This window comes from Dendropsophus ebraccatus, unplaced genomic scaffold (assembly GCF_027789765.1).
Source record: "Dendropsophus ebraccatus isolate aDenEbr1 unplaced genomic scaffold, aDenEbr1.pat pat_scaffold_941_ctg1, whole genome shotgun sequence".
NCBI classification, from domain to species: domain Eukaryota; kingdom Metazoa; phylum Chordata; class Amphibia; order Anura; family Hylidae; genus Dendropsophus; species Dendropsophus ebraccatus.
Genome location: NW_027210541.1, coordinates 28,354 through 46,702, shown reverse-complemented (window position 1 = coordinate 46,702; position 18,349 = coordinate 28,354). Strand labels below are relative to the sequence as shown.

At 49.2% G+C, this 18,349-nt stretch overlaps 1 protein-coding gene across 1 annotated transcript; it reads left to right on the top strand.

Moving 5' to 3' along the window:
- Positions 1–1,482: 1,482 nt before the first annotated feature.
- On the top strand, positions 1,483–16,787 carry LOC138781143 (gastrula zinc finger protein XlCGF66.1-like). Its single transcript, XM_069956769.1, has 6 exons — positions 1,483–1,579; positions 15,123–15,230; positions 15,482–15,646; positions 15,735–15,869; positions 16,388–16,482; positions 16,667–16,787. Exons 2-4 carry the CDS (start codon positions 15,153–15,155, stop codon positions 15,834–15,836), a joined length of 345 nt encoding a protein of 114 aa, XP_069812870.1. The 5' UTR covers positions 1,483–1,579; positions 15,123–15,152; the 3' UTR covers positions 15,837–15,869; positions 16,388–16,482; positions 16,667–16,787.
- The last annotated feature ends 1,562 nt before the right edge of the window (positions 16,788–18,349 follow it).

Here is an 18,349-nt window from a genome sequence, read left to right as displayed (position 1 = left end):
AAAAGCAACTCCATTCTAGCTGTCTCCCTCCTGAGCTGTCTAGAATGGAGTGGCTCCTGGTAGGTCCTCCCTACAGCAACTCCATTCTAGTCAGGTCACTAGTGAGGGGACTAGAATGGAGTGGCTCCTGGTAGGTCCTCCCTACAGCAACTCCATTCTAGTCAGATCACTAGTGCGGGGCCTAGAATGGAGTGGCTCCTGGTAGGTCCTCCTTACTGCAACTCCATTCTAGTCAGATCACTAGTGAGGGGACTAGAATGGAGTGGCTCCTAGTAGGTCCTCCCTACAGCAACTCCATTCTAGTCAGATCAGCAGTGAGGCAGCTAGACTGGAGTGTCTCCTGGTAGGTCCTCCCTACAGCAACTCCATTCTAGTCAGGTCACTAGTGAGGGGACTAGAATGGAGTGGCTCCTAGTAGGTCCTCCCTACAGCAACTCCATTCTAGTCAGATCACTAGTGAGGGGACTAGAATGGAGTGGCTCCTGGTAGGTCCTCCCTACAGCAACTCCATTCTAGTCAGATCACTAGTGAGGGGACTAGAATGGAGTGGCTCCTGGTAGGTCCTCCTTACTGCAACTCCATTCTAGTCAGTTTACTAGTGAGGGGACTAGAATGGAGTGGCTCCTAGTAGGTCCTCCTTACTGCAACTCCATTCTAGTCAGGTCACTAGTGAGGGGACTAGAATGGAGTGGCTCCTGGTAGGTCCTCCCTACAGCAACTCCATTCTAGTCAGATCACTAGTGAGGGGACTAAAATGGAGTGGCTCCTGGTAGGTTCATGGCTTCTGCAATAACTGGAGCAGGTATAAGTAGGTCCTCCATACATCCACTCCATTCTAGCTGTCCCCATGATGAACTGACTAGAATGGAGTGGCTGCAAGGAGGACCACTTTTTACTGTAAAGTTATATAAGATGTAATGCTGAGTGTTATTGAGGCATACTAGCAGAAATCACATAAAATAGCTCAGAACATTTTCAGCTTTTAAAATGATGTATTCTTTCCATTTAGACGACTTTCAAAATACATTTTTTCTGAAAATGGACAAAAAGACCAGCAGAATCACTGACAAAAACAGTAACACTGACACCAATGTTACAGAAAAACGGGTTGATTTGATAAAAAAATATATATATATATGTCTAGTCCAAATTATTGTGCAGCACTATTTATGAATGAGCTGCCAGAATAATGCACCTACTACAATAGAATCCTATAGGTCTTGTAAACAACTCCATTCTAGTCACTTCTGCGAAGACATGTCTAGAATGGAGTGGCTCCTGGTAGGTCCTCACTTCAGCAACTCCAATCTAGTCCCTCCGCTAGTGAGTGAGCTAGAATGGAGTTGCTGAAGGGAGGACCTCACAGGAGCAACTCCATTCTAGACGCAACCTCCTCACTACTGCTAGGAAAGGCCTCCTCCCACACAAGTCACATGGGCGTGATGTCATCAAGGGGACATAGATTCACTTGGAAATAGCATCTACCTACCGGTCACAGAGCAGCTCCTGGTCGGGCAGTCACTGCTGTTGTGTTGTGTGTGGAGATCTCTGCTCCTCAGTGTGTGACCCCAGCAGTAAGGTAAGCTTACAGGAGGAGGGATGTTACATTGTGTTACTATCAGTGTGACCCCCCCAGCAGTAAGGTAAGCTTACAGGAGGGGGGATGTTACATTGTGTTACTATCAGTGTGACCCCCAGCAGTAAGGTAAGCTTACAGGAGGAGGGGTGTTACATTGTGTTACTATCAGTGTGTAACCCCCCCAGCAGTAAGGTAAGCTTACAGGAGGAGGGGTGTTACATTGTGTTACTATCAGTGTGACCCCAGCAGTAAGGTAAGCTTACAGGAGGAGGGATGTTACATTGTGTTACTATCAGTGTGACCCCCCCAGCAGTAAGGTAAGCTTACAGGAGGAGGGATGTTACATTGTGTTACTATCAGTGTGACCCCCCAGCAGTAAGGTAAGCTTACAGGAGGAGGGGTGTTACATTGTGTTACTATCAGTGTGTGACCCCCCCAGCAGTAAGGTAAGCTTACAGGAGGAGGGATGTTACATTGTGTTAACAATCAGTGTGTGACCCCAGCAGTAAGGTAAGCTTACAGGAGGAGGGATGTTACATTGTGTTACTATCAGTGTGACCCCAGCAGTAAGGTAAGCTTACAGGAGGAGGGGTGTTACATTGTGTTACTATCAGTGTGTGACCCCAGCAGTAAGGTAAGCTTACAGGAGGAGGGATGTTACATTGTGTTACTATCAGTGTGACCCCCCAGCAGTAAGGTAAGCTTACAGGAGGAGGGGTGTTACATTGTGTTACTATCAGTGTGTGACCCCAGCAGTAAGGTAAGCTTACAGGAGGAGGGATGTTACATTGTGTTACTATCAGTGTGACCCCAGCAGTAAGGTAAGCTTACAGGAGGAGGGATGTTACATTGTGTTACTATCAGTGTGTGACCCCCAGCAGTAAGGTAAGCTTACAGGGGGAGGGGTGTTACATTGTGTTACTATCAGTGTGTGACCCCAGCAGTAAGCTTACAGGAGGAGGGATGTTACATTGTGTTACTATCAGTGTGACCCCCCCAGCAGTAAGGTAAGCTTACAGGAGGAGGGATGTTACATTGTGTTACTATCAGTGTGACCCCCCAGCAGTAAGGTAAGCTTACAGGAGGAGGGGTGTTACATTGTGTTACTATCAGTGTGTGACCCCCCCAGCAGTAAGGTAAGCTTACAGGAGGAGGGATGTTACATTGTGTTAACAATCAGTGTGTGACCCCAGCAGTAAGGTAAGCTTACAGGAGGAGGGATGTTACATTGTGTTACTATCAGTGTGACCCCAGCAGTAAGGTAAGCTTACAGGAGGAGGGGTGTTACATTGTGTTACTATCAGTGTGTGACCCCAGCAGTAAGGTAAGCTTACAGGAGGAGGGATGTTACATTGTGTTACTATCAGTGTGACCCCCCAGCAGTAAGGTAAGCTTACAGGAGGAGGGGTGTTACATTGTGTTACTATCAGTGTGTGACCCCAGCAGTAAGGTAAGCTTACAGGAGGAGGGATGTTACATTGTGTTACTATCAGTGTGACCCCAGCAGTAAGGTAAGCTTACAGGAGGAGGGATGTTACATTGTGTTACTATCAGTGTGTGACCCCCAGCAGTAAGGTAAGCTTACAGGGGGAGGGGTGTTACATTGTGTTACTATCAGTGTGTGACCCCAGCAGTAAGGTAAGCTTACAGGAGGAGGGATGTTACATTGTGTTACTATCAGTGTGTGACCCCCCAGCAGTAAGGTAAGCTTACAGGAGGAGGGATGTTACATTGTGGTTACTATCAGTGTGACCCCCCAGCAGTAAGGTAAGCTTACAGGAGGAGGGATGTTACATTGTGTTACTATCAGTGTGTGACCCCAGCAGTAAGGTAAGCTTACAGGAGGAGGGATGTTACATTGTGTTACTATCAGTGTGACCCCCCAGCAGTAAGGTAAGCTTACAGGAGGAGGGATGTTACATTGTTTTACTATCAGTGTGTGACCCCCCAGCAGTAAGGTAAGCTTACAGGAGGAGGGATGTTACATTGTGTTACTATCAGTGTGACCCCCCAGTAGTAAGGTAAGCTTACAGGAGGAGGGATGTTACATTGTGTTACTATCAGTGTGACCCCAGCAGTAAGGTAAGCTTACAGGAGGAGGGATGTTACATTGTGTTACTATCAGTGTGTGACCCCCCCCCCCAGCAGTAAGGTAAGCTTACAGGAGGAGGGGTGTTACATTGTGTTACTATCAGTGTGACCCCCCAGTAGTAAGGTAAGCTTACAGGAGGAGGGATGTTACATTGTGTTACTATCAGTGTGACCCCCCCAGCAGTAAGGTAAGCTTACAGGAGGAGGGATGTTACATTGTGTTACTATCAGTGTGTGACCCCCCCCCCCCCCAGCAATAAGGTAAGCTTACAGGAGGAGGGGTGTTACATTGTGTTACTATCAGTGTGTGACCCCCCAGCAGTAAGGTAAGCTTACAGGAGGAGGGATGTTACATTGTGTTACTATCAGTGTGTGACCCCCCCCCCCCCAGCAGTAAGGTAAGCTTACAGGAGGAGGGATGTTACATTGTGTTACTATCAGTGTGTGACCCCAGCAGTAAGGTAAGCTTACAGGAGGAGGGATGTTACATTGTGTTACTATCAGTGTGACCCCCCCAGCAGTAAGGTAAGCTTACAGGAGGAGGGATGTTACATTGTGTTACTATCAGTGTGTGACCCCCCCCCCCCAGCAGTAAGGTAAGCTTACAGGAGGAGGGGTGTTACATTGTGTTACTATCAGTGTGTGGCCCCCCAGCAGTAAGGTAAGCTTACAGGAGGAGGGATGTTACATTGTGTTACTATCAGTGTGTGACCCCCCCCCCCAGCAGTAAGGTAAGCTTACAGGAGGAGGGATGTTACATTGTGTTACTATCAGTGTGTGACCCCAGCAGTAAGGTAAGCTTACAGGAGGAGGGATGTTACATTGTGTTACTATCAGTGTGACCCCCCAGCAGTAAGGTAAGCTTACAGGAGGAGGGGTGTTACATTGTGTTACTATCAGTGTGACCCCAGCAGTAAGGTAAGCTTACAGGGGGAGGGATGTTACATTGTGTTACTATCAGTGTGTGACCCCAGCAGTAAAGTAAGCTTACAGGAGGAGGGATGTACATTGTGTTACTATCAGTGTGACCCCAGCAGTAAGGTAAGCTTACAGGGGGAGGGATGTTACATTGTGTTACTATCAGTGTGTGACCCCAGCAGTAAGGTAAGCTTAGCTTACAGGAGGAGGGGTGTTACATTGTGTTACTATCAGTGTGTGACCCCAGCAGTAAGGTAAGCTTACAGGAGGAGGGGTGTTACATTGTGTTACTATCAGTGTGACCCCAGCAGTAAGGTAAGCTTACAGGGGAAGGGATGTTACATTGTGTTACGATCAGTGTGTGACCCCAGCAGTAAGGTAAGCTTACAGGAGGAGGGATGTTACATTGTGTTACTATCAGTGTGACCCCAGCAGTAAGGTAAGCTTACAGGGGGAGGGATGTTACATTGTGTTACTATCAGTGTGTGACCCCAGCAGTAAGGTAAGCTTAGCTTACAGGAGGAGGGGTGTTACATTGTGTTACTATCAGTGTGTGACCCCAGCAGTAAGGTAAGCTTACAGGAGGAGGGATGTTACATTGTGTTACTATCAGTGTGTGACCCCCCCCCCCCCCCCAGCAGTAAGGTAAGCTTACAGGAGGAGGGATGTTACATTGTGTTACTATCAGTGTAACCCCAGCAGTAAGGTAAGCTTACAGGAGGAGGGGTGTTACATTGTGTTACTATCAGTGTGACCCCCCAGCAGTAAGGTAAGCTTACAGGAGGAGGGATGTTACATTGTGTTACTATCAGTGTGACCCCAGCAGTAAGGTAAGCTTACAGGAGGAGGGGTGTTACATTGTGTTACTATCAGTGTGTGACCCCAGCAGTAAGGTAAGCTTACAGGAGGAGGGATGTTACATTGTGTTACTATCAGTGTGACCCCCCAGCAGTAAGGTAAGCTTACAGGAGGAGGGGTGTTACATTGTGTTACTATCAGTGTGTGACCCCCCCAGCAGTAAGGTAAGCTTACAGGAGGAGGGATGTTACATTGTGTTACTATCAGTGTGTGACCCCAGCAGTAAGGTAAGCTTACAGGAGGAGGGATGTTACATTGTGTTACTATCAGTGTGACCCCCGCAGTAAGGTAAGCTTACAGGAGGAGGGGTGTTACATTGTGTTACTATCAGTGTGTGACCCCAGCAGTAAGGTAAGCTTACAGGAGGAGGGATGTTACATTGTGTTACTATCAGTGTGACCCCCCAGCAGTAAGGTAAGCTTACAGGAGGAGGGGTGTTACATTGTGTTACTATCAGTGTGTGACCCCAGCAGTAAGGTAAGCTTACAGGAGGAGGGATGTTACATTGTGTTACTATCAGTGTGACCCCAGCAGTAAGGTAAGCTTACAGGAGGAGGGATGTTACATTGTGTTACTATCAGTGTGTGACCCCCAGCAGTAAGGTCAGCTTACAGGGGGAGGGGTGTTACATTGTGTTACTATCAGTGTGTGACCCCAGCAGTAAGCTTACAGGAGGAGGGATGTTACATTGTGTTACTATCAGTGTGACCCCCCCAGCAGTAAGGTAAGCTTACAGGAGGAGGGGTGTTACATTGTGTTACTATCAGTGTGACCCCCCAGCAGTAAGGTAAGCTTACAGGAGGAGGGGTGTTACATTGTGTTACTATCAGTGTGTGACCCCCCCAGCAGTAAGGTAAGCTTACAGGAGGAGGGATGTTACATTGTGTTAACAATCAGTGTGTGACCCCAGCAGTAAGGTAAGCTTACAGGAGGAGGGATGTTACATTGTGTTACTATCAGTGTGACCCCAGCAGTAAGGTAAGCTTACAGGAGGAGGGGTGTTACATTGTGTTACTATCAGTGTGTGACCCCAGCAGTAAGGTAAGCTTACAGGAGGAGGGATGTTACATTGTGTTACTATCAGTGTGACCCCCCAGCAGTAAGGTAAGCTTACAGGAGGAGGGGTGTTACATTGTGTTACTATCAGTGTGTGACCCAGCAGTAAGGTAAGCTTACAGGAGGAGGGATGTTACATTGTGTTACTATCAGTGTGACCCCAGCAGTAAGGTAAGCTTACAGGAGGAGGGATGTTACATTGTGTTACTATCAGTGTGTGACCCCCAGCAGTAAGGTAAGCTTACAGGGGGAGGGGTGTTACATTGTGTTACTATCAGTGTGTGACCCCAGCAGTAAGGTAAGCTTACAGGAGGAGGGATGTTACATTGTGTTACTATCAGTGTGTGACCCCCCAGCAGTAAGGTAAGCTTACAGGAGGAGGGATGTTACATTGTGTTACTATCAGTGTGACCCCCCAGCAGTAAGGTAAGCTTACAGGAGGAGGGATGTTACATTGTGTTACTATCAGTGTGTGACCCCAGCAGTAAGGTAAGCTTACAGGAGGAGGGATGTTACATTGTGTTACTATCAGTGTGACCCCCCAGCAGTAAGGTAAGCTTACAGGAGGAGGGATGTTACATTGTTTTACTATCAGTGTGTGACCCCCCAGCAGTAAGGTAAGCTTACAGGAGGAGGGATGTTACATTGTGTTACTATCAGTGTGACCCCCCAGTAGTAAGGTAAGCTTACAGGAGGAGGGATGTTACATTGTGTTACTATCAGTGTGACCCCAGCAGTAAGGTAAGCTTACAGGAGGAGGGATGTTACATTGTGTTACTATCAGTGTGTGACCCCCCTCCCCCAGCAGTAAGGTAAGCTTACAGGAGGAGGGGTGTTACATTGTGTTACTATCAGTGTGACCCCCCAGTAGTAAGGTAAGCTTACAGGAGGAGGGATGTTACATTGTGTTACTATCAGTGTGACCCCCCCAGCAGTAAGGTAAGCTTACAGGAGGAGGGATGTTACATTGTGTTACTATCAGTGTGTGACCCCCCCCCCCCCCCCAGCAATAAGGTAAGCTTACAGGAGGAGGGGTGTTACATTGTGTTACTATCAGTGTGTGACCCCCAGCAGTAAGGTAAGCTTACAGGAGGAGGGATGTTACATTGTGTTACTATCAGTGTGTGACCCCCCCCCCCCCAGCAGTAAGGTAAGCTTACAGGAGGAGGGATGTTACATTGTGTTACTATCAGTGTGTGACCCCAGCAGTAAGGTAAGCTTACAGGAGGAGGGATGTTACATTGTGTTACTATCAGTGTGACCCCCCCAGCAGTAAGGTAAGCTTACAGGAGGAGGGATGTTACATTGTGTTACTATCAGTGTGTGACCCCCCCCCCCCAGCAGTAAGGTAAGCTTACAGGAGGAGGGGTGTTACATTGTGTTACTATCAGTGTGTGGCCCCCCAGCAGTAAGGTAAGCTTACAGGAGGAGGGATGTTACATTGTGTTACTATCAGTGTGTGACCCCCCCCCCCAGCAGTAAGGTAAGCTTACAGGAGGAGGGATGTTACATTGTGTTACTATCAGTGTGTGACCCCAGCAGTAAGGTAAGCTTACAGGAGGAGGGATGTTACATTGTGTTACTATCAGTGTGACCCCCCCAGCAGTAAGGTAAGCTTACAGGAGGAGGGGTGTTACATTGTGTTACTATCAGTGTGACCCCAGCAGTAAGGTAAGCTTACAGGGGGAGGGATGTTACATTGTGTTACTATCAGTGTGTGACCCCAGCAGTAAAGTAAGCTTACAGGAGGAGGGATGTTACATTGTGTTACTATCAGTGTGACCCCAGCAGTAAGGTAAGCTTACAGGGGGAGGGATGTTACATTGTGTTACTATCAGTGTGTGACCCCAGCAGTAAGGTAAGCTTAGCTTACAGGAGGAGGGGTGTTACATTGTGTTACTATCAGTGTGTGACCCCAGCAGTAAGGTAAGCTTACAGGAGGAGGGGTGTTACATTGTGTTACTATCAGTGTGACCCCAGCAGTAAGGTAAGCTTACAGGGGAAGGGATGTTACATTGTGTTACGATCAGTGTGTGACCCCAGCAGTAAGGTAAGCTTACAGGAGGAGGGATGTTACATTGTGTTACTATCAGTGTGACCCCAGCAGTAAGGTAAGCTTACAGGGGGAGGGATGTTACATTGTGTTACTATCAGTGTGTGACCCCAGCAGTAAGGTAAGCTTAGCTTACAGGAGGAGGGGTGTTACATTGTGTTACTATCAGTGTGTGACCCCAGCAGTAAGGTAAGCTTACAGGAGGAGGGATGTTACATTGTGTTACTATCAGTGTGTGACCCCCCCCCCCCCCAGCAGTAAGGTAAGCTTACAGGAGGAGGGATGTTACATTGTGTTACTATCAGTGTAACCCCAGCAGTAAGGTAAGCTTACAGGAGGAGGGGTGTTACATTGTGTTACTATCAGTGTGACCCCCCAGCAGTAAGGTAAGCTTACAGGAGGAGGGATGTTACATTGTGTTACTATCAGTGTGACCCCAGCAGTAAGGTAAGCTTACAGGAGGAGGGGTGTTACATTGTGTTACTATCAGTGTGTGACCCCAGCAGTAAGGTAAGCTTACAGGAGGAGGGATGTTACATTGTGTTACTATCAGTGTGACCCCCCAGCAGTAAGGTAAGCTTACAGGAGGAGGGGTGTTACATTGTGTTACTATCAGTGTGTGACCCCCCCAGCAGTAAGGTAAGCTTACAGGAGGAGGGATGTTACATTGTGTTACTATCAGTGTGTGACCCCAGCAGTAAGGTAAGCTTACAGGAGGAGGGATGTTACATTGTGTTACTATCAGTGTGACCCCAGCAGTAAGGTAAGCTTACAGGAGGAGGGGTGTTACATTGTGTTACTATCAGTGTGTGACCCCAGCAGTAAGGTAAGCTTACAGGAGGAGGGATGTTACATTGTGTTACTATCAGTGTGACCCCCCAGCAGTAAGGTAAGCTTACAGGAGGAGGGGTGTTACATTGTGTTACTATCAGTGTGTGACCCCAGCAGTAAGGTAAGCTTACAGGAGGAGGGATGTTACATTGTGTTACTATCAGTGTGACCCCAGCAGTAAGGTAAGCTTACAGGAGGAGGGATGTTACATTGTGTTACTATCAGTGTGTGACCCCCAGCAGTAAGGTAAGCTTACAGGGGGAGGGGTGTTACATTGTGTTACTATCAGTGTGTGACCCCAGCAGTAAGGTAAGCTTACAGGAGGAGGGATGTTACATTGTGTTACTATCAGTGTGTGACCCCCCAGCAGTAAGGTAAGCTTACAGGAGGAGGGATGTTACATTGTGTTACTATCAGTGTGACCCCCCAGCAGTAAGGTAAGCTTACAGGAGGAGGGATGTTACATTGTGTTACTATCAGTGTGTGACCCCAGCAGTAAGGTAAGCTTACAGGAGGAGGGATGTTACATTGTGTTACTATCAGTGTGACCCCCCAGCAGTAAGGTAAGCTTACAGGTGGAGGGATTTTACATTGTTTTACTATCAGTGTGTGACCCCCCAGCAGTAAGGTAAGCTTACAGGAGGAGGGATGTTACATTGTGTTACTATCAGTGTGACCCCCCAGTAGTAAGGTAAGCTTACAGGAGGAGGGATGTTACATTGTGTTACTATAAGTGTGACCCCAGCAGTAAGGTAAGCTTACAGGAGGAGGGATGTTACATTGTGTTACTATCAGTGTGTGACCCCCCCCCAGCAGTAAGGTAAGCTTACAGGAGGAGGGGTGTTACATTGTGTTACTATCAGTGTGACCCCCCAGTAGTAAGGTAAGCTTACAGGAGGAGGGATGTTACATTGTGTTACTATCAGTGTGACCCCCCAGCAGTAAGGTAAGCTTACAGGAGGAGGGATGTTACATTGTGTTACTATCAGTGTGTGACCCCCCCCCCCCCCCAGCAGTAAGGTAAGCTTACAGGAGGTGGGGTGTTACATTGTGTTACTATCAGTGTGTGACCCCCCAGCAGTAAGGTAAGCTTACAGGAGGAGGGATGTTACATTGTGTTACTATCAGTGTGTGACCCCCCCCCCCCCCCCAGCAGTAAGGTAAGCTTACAGGAGGAGGGATGTTACATTGTGTTACTATCAGTGTGTGACCCCAGCAGTAAGGTAAGCTTACAGGAGGAGGGATGTTACATTGTGTTACTATCAGTGTGACCCCCCCAGCAGTAAGGTAAGCTTACAGGAGGAGGGATGTTACATTGTGTTACTATCAGTGTGTGACCCCCCCCCCCCAGCAGTAAGGTAAGCTTACAGGAGGAGGGGTGTTACATTGTGTTACTATCAGTGTGTGGCCCCCCAGCAGTAAGGTAAGCTTACAGGAGGAGGGATGTTACATTGTGTTACTATCAGTGTGTGACCCCCCCCCCCAGCAGTAAGGTAAGCTTACAGGAGGAGGGGTGTTACATTGTGTTACTATCAGTGTGACCCCAGCAGTAAGGTAAGCTTACAGGGGGAGGGATGTTACATTGTGTTACTATCAGTGTGTGACCCCAGCAGTAAAGTAAGCTTACAGGAGGAGGGATGTTACATTGTGTTACTATCAGTGTGACCCCAGCAGTAAGGTAAGCTTACAGGGGGAGGGATGTTACATTGTGTTACTATCAGTGTGTGACCCCAGCAGTAAGGTAAGCTTAGCTTACAGGAGGAGGGGTGTTACATTGTGTTACTATCAGTGTGTGACCCCAGCAGTAAGGTAAGCTTACAGGAGGAGGGGTGTTACATTGTGTTACTATCAGTGTGACCCCAGCAGTAAGGTAAGCTTACAGGGGGAGGGATGTTACATTGTGTTACGATCAGTGTGTGACCCCAGCAGTAAGGTAAGCTTACAGGAGGAGGGATGTTACATTGTGTTACTATCAGTGTGACCCCAGCAGTAAGGTAAGCTTACAGGGGGAGGGATGTTACATTGTGTTACTATCAGTGTGTGACCCCAGCAGTAAGGTAAGCTTAGCTTACAGGAGGAGGGGTGTTACATTGTGTTACTATCAGTGTGTGACCCCAGCAGTAAGGTAAGCTTACAGGAGGAGGGATGTTACATTGTGTTACTATCAGTGTGTGACCCCCCCCCCCCCCAGCAGTAAGGTAAGCTTACAGGAGGAGGGATGTTACATTGTGTTACTATCAGTGTAACCCCAGCAGTAAGGTAAGCTTACAGGAGGAGGGGTGTTACATTGTGTTACTATCAGTGTGACCCCCCAGCAGTAAGGTAAGCTTACAGGAGGAGGGATGTTACATTGTGTTACTATCAGTGTGACCCCCCCCCCCCCCCCAGCAGTAAGGTAAGCTTACAGGAGGAAGGATGTTACATTGTGTTACTATCAGTGTGACCCCAGCAGTAAGGTAAGCTTACAGGAGGAGGGATGTTACATTGTGTTACTATCAGTGTGACCCCCCCCCAGTAGTAAGGTAAGCTTACAGGAGGAGGGATGTTACAGTGTGTTACTATCAGTGTGTGACCCCAGCAGTAAGGTAAGCTTACAGGGGGAGGGATGTTACATTGTGTTACTATCAGTGTGTGACCCCAGCAGTAAGGTAAGCTTACAGGAGGAGGGATGTTACATTGTGTTACTATCAGTGTGACCCCAGCAGTAAGGTAAGCTTACAGGAGGAGGGGTGTTACATTGTGTTACTATCAGTGTGACCCCCCAGCAGTAAGGTAAGCTTACAGGAGGAGGGATGTTACATTGTGTTACTATCAGTGTGTGACCCCAGCAGTAAGGTAAGCTTACAGGAGGAGGGATGTTACATTGTGTTACTATCAGTGTGTGACCCCCCCCCCCAGCAGTAAGGTAAGCTTACAGGAGGAGGGATGTTACATTGTGTTACTATCAGTGTGACCCCAGCAGTAAGGTAAGCTTACAGGAGGAGGGGTGTTACATTGTGTTACTATCAGTGTGACCCCCAGCAGTAAGGTAAGCTTACAGGAGGAGGGATGTTACATTGTGTTACTATCAGTGTGACCCCCCCCCCCCCCAGCAGTAAGGTAAGCTTACAGGAGGAGGGATGTTACATTGTGTTACTATCAGTGTGACCCCAGCAGTAAGGTAAGCTTACAGGAGGAGGGATGTTACATTGTGTTACTATCAGTGTGACCCCCCCCAGCAGTAAGGTAAGCTTACAGGAGGAGGGATGTTACATTGTGTTACTAACAGTGTGACCCCCCCAGCAGTAAGGTAAGCTTACAGGAGGGGGGGTGTTACATTGTGTTACTATCAGTGTGACCCCAGCAGTAAGGTAAGCTTACAGGGGGAGGGATGTTACATTGTGTTACTATCAGTGTGTGACCCCAGCAGTAAGGTAAGCTTAGCTTACAGGAGGAGGGGTGTTACATTGTGTTACTATCAGTGTGTGACCCCAGCAGTAAGGTAAGCTTACAGGAGGAGGGGTGTTACATTGTGTTACTATCAGTGTGACCCCAGCAGTAAGGTAAGCTTACAGGGGGAGGGATGTTACATTGTGTTACTATCAGTGTGTGACCCCAGCAGTAAGGTAAGCTTACAGGAGGAGGGATGTTACATTGTGTTACTATCAGTGTGACCCCAGCAGTAAGGTAAGCTTACAGGGGGAGGGATGTTACATTGTGTTACTATCAGTGTGTGACCCCAGCAGTAAGGTAAGCTTAGCTTACAGGAGGAGGGGTGTTACATTGTGTTACTATCAGTGTGTGACCCCAGCAGTAAGGTAAGCTTAGCTTACAGGAGGAGGGATGTTACATTGTGTTACTATCAGTGTGTGACCCCCCCCCCCCCAGCAGTAAGGTAAGCTTACAGGAGGAGGGATGTTACATTGTGTTACTATCAGTGTGACCCCAGCAGTAAGGTAAGCTTACAGGAGGAGGGGTGTTACATTGTGTTACTATCAGTGTGACCCCCCAGCAGTAAGGTAAGCTTACAGGAGGAGGGATGTTACATTGTTTTACTATCAGTGTGACCCCCCCCCCCCCCCCCAGCAGTAAGGTAAGCTTACAGGAGGAGGGATGTTACATGTGTTACTATCAGTGTGACCCCAGCAGTAAGGTAAGCTTACAGGAGGAGGGATGTTACATTGTGTTACTATCAGTGTGACCCCCCCCAGCAGTAAGGTAAGCTTACAGGAGGAGGGATGTTACATTGTGTTACTATCAGTGTGTGACCCCAGCAGTAAGGTAAGCTTACAGGGGGAGGGATGTTACATTGTGTTACTATCAGTGTGTGACCCCAGCAGTAAGGTAAGCTTACAGGAGGAGGGATGTTACATTGTGTTACTATCAGTGTGTGACCCCCCCCCCCAGCAGTAAGGTAAGCTTACAGGAGGAGGGATGTTACATTGTGTTACTATAAGTGTGACCCCAGCAGTAAGGTAAGCTTACAGGAGGAGGGGTGTTACATTGTGTTACTATCAGTGTGACCCCCCAGCAGTAAGGTAAGCTTACAGGAGGAGGGATGTTACATTGTGTTACTATCAGTGTGACCCCCCCCCCCCCCAGCAGTAAGGTAAGCTTACAGGAGGAGGGATGTTACATTGTGTTACTATCAGTGTGACCCCAGCAGTAAGGTAAGCTTACAGGAGGAGGGATGTTACATTGTGTTACTATCAGTGTGACCCCCCCCAGCAGTAAGGTAAGCTTACAGGAGGAGGGATGTTACATTGTGTTACTATCAGTGTGTGACCCCAGCAGTAAGGTAAGCTTACAGGGGGAGGGGTGTTACATTGTGTTACTATCAGTGTGACCCCAGCAGTAAGGTAAGCTTACAGGAGGAGGGGTGTTACATTGTGTTACTATCAGTGTGACCCCCCCAGCAGTAAGGTAAGCTTACAGGAGGAGGGGTGTTACATTGTGTTACTATCAGTGTGTGACCCCCCCAGCAGTAAGGTAAGCTTACAGGATGAGGGATGTTACATTGTGTTACTATCAGTGTGTGACCCCAGCAGTAAGGTAAGCTTACAGGAGGAGGGGTGTTACATTGTGTTACTATCAGTGTGTGACCCCCCAGCAGTAAGGTAAGCTTACAGGAGGAGGGATGTTACATTGTGTTACTATCAGTGTGACCCCCCCAGCAGTAAGGTAAGCTTACAGGAGGAGGGGTGTTACATTGTGTTACTATCAGTGTGTGACCCCAGCAGTAAGGTAAGCTTACAGGATGAGGGATGTTACATTGTGTTACTATCAGTGTGTGACCCCAGCAGTAAGGTAAGCTTACAGGAGGAGGGATGTTACATTGTGTTACTATCAGTGTGACCCCCCCCCAGCAGTAAGGTAAGCTTACAGGAGGAGGGGTGTTACATTGTGTTACTATCAGTGTGTGACCCCAGCAGTAAGGTAAGCTTACAGGATGAGGGATGTTACATTGTGTTACTATCAGTGTGTGACCCCAGCAGTAAGGTAAGCTTACAGGAGGAGGGATGTTACATTGTGTTACTATCAGTGTGACCCCAGCAGTAAGGTAAGCTTACAGGAGGAGGGGTGTTACATTGTGTTACTATCAGTGTGTGACCCCCCCAGCAGTAAGGTAAGCTTACAGGAGGAGGGGTGTTACATTTGCTTTGGCCCCTGTATGGTTTGGGGCCCCTGGCTGTGACATAAAGGCCCCGGCAGGACTAGCCCCTCCTTGTGCTCCAGTTGTCTCCTCTTCTCCCCCAGACGCTTCTTCTCCTGAATGACCCCCCAAAGATGGAGAAGGACAGGAATGAGATCAGTAAGAGAATATTACACGTCACCTTGGAGATCATCCGCCTGCTGACCGGAGAGGTAACTTCTCTAGATTTCCACCATTGTTGTCTGGGCTCTTTGGCCCCTCCCTCCCTCCCCCGCTCTATGTTCTGGATCTGGTCTCCTCTTTGTAGGTGCGGTGGTCTCCAGCACTGACCCCAGTAGTCCAGATGTGTCTCCTCCTCCTCCTCCTCACTAGAGCTCTATACAGGGGGACAATCTCCTCTTTGTAGTGAGGAGGAGGCAGGAATACTGGGCTCAGTCCCCTCATTGTCTCTCTCCATCCCCAGGATTACACCATAGTGAAGAAGACATGGGGGGAGGGTGTGGCCTTCCCCCAGGAGTCAGGAGGGCGGAGCAGGGCCCGGGGCCCCATCACGGAGCCTCCATCACTGATACATGAGCAGAAGATCCTAGAACTCACCCACAGGATGACTGAGCTGCTGACTGGAGAGGTGACACTGGGGAATGCTGGGAGATGATAGAGTAATCCAGGAGGCAGCAGGCTGGGGGGGATGACTGTGTGATCATTGTGTGTGTCAGGTTCCTATAAGGTGTCAGGATGTGGCCGTCTATTTCTCCATGGAGGAGTGGGAGTATGTAGAAGGACACAAGGATCTGTACCGGGGGAGCAGCCGCTCATGATGGAGGATCAGCCGCCCGGCCTCACAGCACAAGGTAAGAGGAGACCTTCCTGATGCTAGAGAGCAGGGGGGAGGGGCCCCTAGATCATCCTCCTCCCATCCTCCTCCTCCTCCCATCCTCCTCCTCCTCCCATCCTCCTCCTCCTATCCTCCTCCTCCTCCCATCCTCCTCCTCCCATCATCCTCCTCCTCCCATCCTCCTCCCATCCTCCTCCTCCTCCTCCCCCCTCCCATCCTCCTCCCTTCCTCCTCCTCCCCGTCCCATCCACCTCCTCCCCCCATCCTCCTCCCATCCTCCTCCTCCCCCATCCTCCTCCCATTCTCCTCCTATTCTCCTCCTCCTCCCATCCTCCTCCCATCCTCCTTATCCTCCTTATCCTCCCATCCATCTCCTCCTCCTCCCCCCATCATCCTCCCATCCTCCTCCCCCCATCCTCCTCCCCCCATCCTCCTCCCCCTCCCATCCTCCTCCTCCCATCCTCCTCCCATCCTCCTCCTCCTGACGACATGTAGCAGTGTATAATGGATTGGCTCCCTGTGTGTTCTCTACAGATGGAGGCAGTGACAGGAATCCACCAGAGAGGTGTCCCCGTCCTCTGTATTCCCAGGACTGTCCAGAGGGAAATGTCCCAGCAGACAATCAGCAGGTAGATGAGGCTGATGCTATAGCACTATATCTCTATAGCGCCCCCCGGTGCTGGTGGTTGTTGCTCCTGCACTCATAGATGTGATGAGGCTGATAGATACATGTTGCTGGTTTCTTATGTTGATGTGTTAGATTTTCCCTCCTGTCTGCTGGATTGTACTGAATTGTTCTATATGTCCCATCAGGGGGGAGATCAGGTGACTAATATTAAAGTGGAGGATGAAGCAGAAGAAGAGAGGATGAGGGGCGATCCCCCGTGTATGAGTGAGGTGAAGGAGGAGGAGGCGCCGGCAGCTGCTATACCAGGTAGGGGAGGATGGAGGTACACAGGGATATAAGGGGGGGGCTCCACCTTACAGCTACATTACAGTAACCCCCCCCCCCTGTGTATATATGTATAGTGAGGGGGGTCACAGGGATATAAGGGGGGGCTCCACCTTACAGCTACATTACAGTAACCCCCCCCCCCCCCTGTGTATATATGTATAGTGCAGTATAGTGAGGGGGGGGCACAGGGATATAAGGGGGGGCTCCACCTTACAGCTACATTACAGTAACACCCCTCCCCCCCTGTGTATATATGTATAGTGCAGTATAGTGCAGTATAGTGAGGGGGGGCAGGGATATAAGGGGGGGCTCCACCTTACAGCTACATTACAGTAACACCCCCCCCCCCCTGTGTATATATGTATAGTGAGGGGGGTCACAGGGATATAAGGGGGGGGCTCCACCTTACAGCTACATTACAGTAACCCCCCCCCCCCCTGTGTATATATGTATAGTGCAGTATAGTGAGGGGGGGCACAGGGATATAAGGGGGGGCTCCACCTTACAGCTACATTACAGTAACCCCCCCCCCCTGTGTATATATGTATAGTGCAGTATAGTGAGGGGGGGGCAGGGATATAAGGGGGGGCTCCACCTTACAGCTACATTACAGTAACACTCCCCCCCCCTGTGTATATATGTATAGTGCAGTATAGTGAGGGGGGGCACAGGGATATAAGGGGGGGGCTCCACCTTACAGCTACATTACAGTAACCCCCCCCTGTGTATATATGTATAGTGCAGTATAGTGAGGGGGGGGCAGGGATATAAGGGGGGGCTCCACCTTACAGCTACATTACAGTAACACCCCCCCCCCCCCTGGGTATATATGTATAGTGCAGTATAGTGGGGGGGTCACAGGGATATAAGGGGGGGCTCCACCTTACAGCTACATTACAGTAACACCCCCCCCTGTGTATATATGTATAGTGCAGTATAGTGAGGGGGGGGGCAGGGATATAAGGGGGGGCTCCACCTTACAGCTACATTACAGTAACACCCCTCCCCCCTGTGTATATATGTATAGTGCAGTATAGTGAGGGGGGTGCAGGGATATAAGGGGGGCTCCACCTTACAGCTACATTACAGTAACACCCCCCCCCCTGTGTATATATGTATAGTGCAGTATAGTGGGGGGGTCACAGGGATATAAGGGGGGGCTCCACCTTACAGCTACATTACAGTAACACCCCCCCCTGTGTATATATGTATAGTGCAGTATAGTGAGGGGGGGGGCAGGGATATAAGGGGGGGCTCCACCTTACAGCTACATTACAGTAACACCCCCCCCCCCCTGTGTATATATGTATAGTGCAGTATAGTGAGGGGGGGCAGGGATATAAGGGGGGGCTCCACCTTACAGCTACATTACAGTAACACTCCCCCCCCCCCGTGTGTATATATGTATAGTGAGGGGGGGGCAGGGATATAAGGGGGGCTCCACCTTACAGCTACATTACAGTAACCCCCCCCTGTGTATATATGTATAGTGCAGAATAGTGAGGGGGGGGGCAGGGATATAAGGGGGGGCTCCACCTTAC

Bases quoted from the DNA above. Each gene is read 5' to 3' on its own strand.
- LOC138781143 (XM_069956769.1), top strand. From the start codon at position 15,153: ATGGAGAAGGACAGGAATGAGATCAGTAAGAGAATATTACACGTCACC. The intron at 15,231-15,481 runs GTAACTTCTCTA...CTCCATCCCCAG, and splicing joins TCCGCCTGCTGACCGGAGAG to GATTACACCATAGTGAAGAA. The intron at 15,647-15,734 runs GTGACACTGGGG...TGTGTGTGTCAG, and splicing joins CTGAGCTGCTGACTGGAGAG to GTTCCTATAAGGTGTCAGGA.